Source organism: Branchiostoma belcheri, unplaced genomic scaffold, assembly GCF_001625305.1.
Source record: "Branchiostoma belcheri isolate BF01 breed outbred unplaced genomic scaffold, Haploidv18h27 scaffold57, whole genome shotgun sequence".
NCBI lineage: Eukaryota > Metazoa > Chordata > Leptocardii > Amphioxiformes > Branchiostomatidae > Branchiostoma > Branchiostoma belcheri.
The window spans coordinates 780,007-785,940 of NW_017804209.1; the positions used below are offsets into that span (position 1 = coordinate 780,007).

The 5,934-nt window shown below is 42.5% G+C and overlaps 1 protein-coding gene across 1 annotated transcript in view; it reads right to left on the reverse strand.

Annotated features, from left to right (window-relative positions):
• Positions 1-5,720, reverse strand: part of LOC109481697 (protein crumbs homolog 1-like) — a 9,928-nt gene extending 4,208 nt beyond the window's left edge. The window contains exon 1 of the mRNA XM_019784283.1: positions 5,663-5,720. Coding sequence (XP_019639842.1) covers positions 5,663-5,720 — 58 coding nt within the window. The remainder of the gene's footprint in view (positions 1-5,662) is intronic.
• Between the last annotated feature and the right edge of the window lie 214 nt (positions 5,721-5,934).

Below are 5,934 nucleotides of genomic sequence, written 5' to 3' on the forward strand. Positions count from 1 at the left end.
CAAGGTGAGAAGAATGCCTGGTTGTGTACAAGAAAAATCCCAATATGCTAACATATTCATACTTTGTATATATGGCTTTTTATCCTCCTGATCATTATGTATACGTAGTGAAGTACTCACCTCGGGCGCAGAAGGCGAAGCGGTTATAGTAGTTATTACCGATCGTGCACCAGCTGCCACTCTCCACACCACAGGCAGAGCCAGAAGCCCAGTCGGTGGCCATGAAGCAGTACACTCCGTCAAACGCAGCACACTGATGATGGGGATAGCTACCGCACAGAACTTGGGATACTTCGTACATTGGAAAGCGAGCACATTCAGTAAGCCCGGTCTGGACACAGTCGTCTGACGAATGATAGCAGTTCCCGTCCCCGGGACACGGTGTGACGTAACCAGCGGCGTCACAGGCTGCCTTGACGTTTGCGCTTGACATCTGCCCAAAGACGGGCACTTTGAAGTAGTCGTAGCCTAAATACGTAGCCAAGTATGTTCCGGCTGGAAAAAAAAGTTACGATAAGTGAAACGATACACACACACACACACACACACACACAAATATGCATACACAAACACACACACCTAATGCATGTTCAAAATGAACTCGATGAAGGTGGGGAATATCAAGTAATGGGTAAATGATTGCCTAGATACATGATGATAACAAAGAAGAACAACATACTTTAACATGTACAGCCTGGTGGGTACTCAATCTCTTTTAGAGAGGACGTCCCTAATACCCCCGTCACATTGCGCGTAAATCGATCAGCCGACTAGTTGGCGAGCTCTAAACGACATTTACGGCCGTAGTACGCCCGATGTTCCCTCGAGCATCGCGCCAATTTTCGGGATCGCCGGCGATTTTTTGGAGTCGGCCGAAGCTCGCTGGCACGCAAAACGTGTTCTTAACATCAGCGACTAGTCGCCGGCGATTTTTGAGGTCGCAGAGCTCGTTTCCAGCTCGCGCGTAGCTCGCCCGTAGCTCGTCCCTGTGCGGCCGAGTGTCGACCGATATTCGGACGTACACCCCACGAGTCTCGGCCGTATTTCGTCTTTGAAAATCGGGCGACGGTCGCTGAATACGGTCGACCCTCGCGCGAGCTTCGCGAAATATTCGGGCGACCCTCTTCCGTACCTCGCCCGACTTACGCAAAGTTTTTGGCGACGCCTCAGGGGGGAGCCTAATGGCACAGTATTGTGTGTAGTTTGCAAGAATTCTAGGAATTGCACAGGCATTTTTTTCCACAGGCATGGCATGTCTACAGGCATGTTGATGGCACACTTTTATGGACACATTCCTACGTAGTCCTACATTCTTGCCCACATACCCACATGCCTTTCAAGTGGAAGTTTTACATTCTTCCCACATTTCTTCCCACATGCCTTCCAAGTGGATGTCTTAGCATTCCAAGTGGAAGTCCTACATTCTTGCTCACATTCCTGTCCCACATGCCTTCCATGTGAATGAACTACAAACTCCTAAGACATTTTAGAATTACTTCTGTGAGTACAGTCGATAGTGATCAGATGTGCTGTTGTAGTACCAGGTAGCCGCTTGTGTTGAGTGTCCGTTGGATAGGTAAGTTTGCCATATACATTATCTATGTCTAGTTGTCAAGGTCGTGATTTGGAGTTTTTTTAAGTTGCCAACACTAGTCAAAGAAGTTGCCAACACTAGTCAAAGTGTGTGTTGTTTTAGGATCTGTTATGACAATAGACAATAGCATTTTAAGGAGGGCCCGGCATGCCCATTTTCCGTAGAGTGTAATTGACTGTTTTAATTCTACGACTGTAACCGGACCGATCTATTAACGCGTGTCCTGGATGGTAAGTTTGCCATGTTCAATGATGAATCCTATGATGAATTCTACGTAAGTCAGCACAAGACATAGACTTTAATAAATGTATCTTAAATGTTAATATAATTTATAGAGACCATGCGCGTTTTTTGTGTAAATACTACTCTACTGGAATTTGGAAAATGACCCACGCTGTCTTTCCACCAAGCTTCTATTGAGTCGCATGGTTGGGATACATTCAAGTTGATATTTATGAGTTCAAAAAAATCGGCGAGTACAATATTATCATGTGACCCGTTTCTAGCAAACTAGCGCATTTGAAGCTTGCGTTGTGTACAGACTATTACACATATTAGATGTTTTGTGCTACCGTTTTACAAGAAGTTCTAAATATAACAACTCTTCATGAATGGAAAGGATTGTTCATATAAATTTCTATTTCATTACAAATTCAAACTGTTGACACGGAGATCAGTTAGCTAGGATAGGATAGGTATATCGCGAAGTTAACTCCTCACGAACATAAATGCACTTACATATATGTTGAACACATCAGAGGTTGACATTGATAGGTTGTTGACGTTGGTTGGCATAACCAAATATATTGACTATATCAATTTTGTTACAGGACAAGGTAGAAGTACACATGTATTTTAGAGTTTTTTTGTGCATGCAGTCCTAAGTATGCCGTAAAAGTCCAGTCCGTGAAACGCGGGTGGTCGTCTTTAAATTGTAGGTTACTCAGATGTGTTGTTGCCATTTACGATTTAAGCGCTTAGTGGTGGTGTGGTTTCTCCTGATGAGAACAACGACGTTTCATTCGGGAGCTGTTCGATTTGGAACAACGTGGAATTTGTACAATGCCTGCCCTTCGTCATGCGCTGAAAACCGGTGGGACATATAGTGGTATGGTTGCTATGCCTGCATTCTTAACATGCGCTGTAAACCCTAGGGATTTGTGGCATGTCGTCAATGCCTGTCTGCACATGCACTGAAGTCTTATGGATGTCCTACTTTCTGGCCCTCATTCCCACATGTCTTCCAAGTGGATGTTTTACATTCTTGCCATTCCCACATGCCTTCCAAGTGGAAGTTTTACATTCTTGCTTCCATGCATTCGCACATGCCTTACAACATTCCTTCCAAGTGGAAGTCTTCAAGCCTTCCAAGTGGAAGTCCTACATTTTTGCTCACATTCCTTTCCCACATGCCTTCCAGGTGAATAAACTACGACCTCTAAAGACATTTTAGAATTACTTCTGTGAGTAAAGTCGATCACATTGTGAATCTGAACATGTTGGGGAAATGCTGAGGAGACTTACAGATATGCACTGATGATGTCTTCGAAGCTTCTACAGTTTTCAAAAGGGAAGTCAAACCCTTCAGACATAGTTTCAGACATAGCTACAATTTTAGACAACTACCTTTCATCATGTAGATTTTAGTTATTTTATATACTGTTCTTCAATGTCCTTTTATGTTTGTAACTGACAATTAGCCTCTGGGCATGAATTTGCAATAAACGTCTCAATTATTATAATAGAAGAGAAAGATATCATAATAATAGTACCTGTTTAAATGCAGCAGAGCTCAGAAGACTGTCGGTACAGATTCACAAGAATTTTTAGTCTTGTGAATCTGTACCGACTTCATGAACATCATGGGAGTCTTGTCAATCTGTACAATTTCCACAATGTCCCAAGGGTTTCCTGGAATTTCATTAGGTAGGAATTGTATGTCAAGTGTATGTCCCACATTCTAGCCACATTCCCCACATGCCGTACCCAGTGAATGGTTAGCATTTTGTCCACAGGCATGCGGAATGTCCACAGGCATTTCTCTGACCCACATCTATGCCCACATTCCTATAAACCCTTGGGAAGATCTGTCTGCCCTATGGCCCTGCTTTCTGTGACCCCGGGGCTCGTTCACTATACACTCAGGGGAGGAGTGCACTGTATCTTTCTAGACTTAACAGGTACCATCATGGCAGTGTCATGGCAGTGCCATGCAAACAATAACCCTAACAGCAACCACCGTCGCCATGGCAATGTATGTTTTCATTGCCAGTCTTGTTGAAATCGTGCGTGCTTCGAGCGAGCTTCGTGCCAGTGTCGGATGAAGGTTCTATGAGCCTAGGTCGAGCTCCTGTGAAGTTATTATTTATTTAGCACCTGTGACATTTATTTAAGATTGCATTGACAGTATACTGTGTAAAGTTTGCAGGAGCAATGTCTCCAATGATTGTTAACGTTATGTTTACGAGAAAGGATAAAAATACTAGTAGATAAAATCTTCCTTTTTATACTTAGGCCATGTTGATTTGATTATATGGATGACATCCGCGCGCGCATGAATTTTCGGCCATTTCCCTCCCCCCCAAAAAAAGTTTTCAACCATACTGTAAATCGTACAAAACAGTTGCAAAATGAGCAAAAACATACCATAAGTTACAAAAAAATAAGGAAAAACTATGCCAATGTCGTAGAATGCCAAAATCAAACGAAAAAAGACGAAATTGTAAGGAAATGAACTTGAAGATTAGATTATTCGCCAAACCATATTCTGTGCCATTTGTTCAACCCTCATGGCCACGTAGATTTCATAATGAAAACCCCTTTTTTTTTTATTTGCAAAACTTTTTTTTATTCGCACGCGCGCATCAGTTTTGGGGCTCCCGGAGGATGTCATCCATACAATCAAATCAACATGGCGTTATATACAAAAACACTTTCAAAAGATGATGAGGTTTTAACTATATAAGGCCAAATGCCTAGATTTTGAGCTAATTTGATTGAAAGCACATGAAATCCTATACTCTTGTTCCTTTAGGAGGTGTTATATTTTAGAAGATTGTGTTATAAACTGTATTTTACACTTGTTCATTCTGGAATGAGGTTGACTTGTTTCTTAGGGTGCCCGCAAGAACGTCATGTGGTATTTCTTACTAGTTGAAGCTTATATTGCATGGCTCTTTTTACCTCTGTCTACTTTGTTGACATTGAATGGCTAATAAACTTGTTTACCGGAAGATTCATGCTATTTTAGACAGAAGTATAGAGGTAAAGTTTTAGAATAATATATCTTATTAGCTTTGTTCAGGTACACGTACACGTGAATAAAAATGATTTTGATATAATGATAATCATTATGTTGTTGTACATTTTGGTTGAATGGTCTAGAGTTCGTGCGAGCATCGATAGATCGTCGACCGTAACTCGAGCGACGTACGCCCGTTTGTCGAGCTAGCTTCGGCCGACTCCTGTCTGGTTAAAAAGGTGATCTTTTTATCAACCAGACGGTAGTGTAAATTTGTGGCTCTTGTGGTTCTTTCACAGAATTCCTGTTTATATTTCTATTTTATTCTGCCAGTCCGCTCCATTACTTTGCTAAAAAAATATTACGACAGGTCAAACATAAAAATTAAAACTATTCATTTTTAGGTGGATACACTGGCATTGCGTCATCTGCTTGCCATGTCATAGGGACTTCATTATCATAGATGCATTCCCAAGCGATCGCCCGAGCCTCGCACAATGTGACAGCGACGATTTTCAAGCCAAAAATACGCGCGATCGTCGGTCAATCTCAAAATCGGCCGATCTGTCGGCGATTGACAAATACGGCCGAAGCTCGTCGACAATGTGACAGGGGCATTAACCGAACCTAGCCGGAGTTGAGTGAGAAAACAGATGCCTTTCCCCCAGGCACAACACTGGGGTTTGCTGGGAGTTCGAACCCTCAACCATTACATTTTACGTCAACAACCCTACCTATATTACACTTCGCCCTCAAAAAACCACCTTACCTCACTTTTGGTCATCAACCATTATCAAGAAAACAATCCACACTCATGCCACACCCACCTTGTGTTGACGCCGGCCAGACGGCCACAGCCACGAACACGAGAAGAAAGTTCCACATCTTTAACGTCTGTTGAGTTGAGTCCGGCGCAGAGATGTATGTGAGGACTTGCTAGGAGTGCCGCTACTTATATCGTGTCCATGGGAAACATGCAGTTGTTCATTTGCCCAAACAACCACTCAAGAATTATTAATATGTTCAGTTGAAATTTATGCAGGATAAATGTCTTACCTCAATGAACCTGCCACCGTAAATGTCAGGATATTGGCACGGT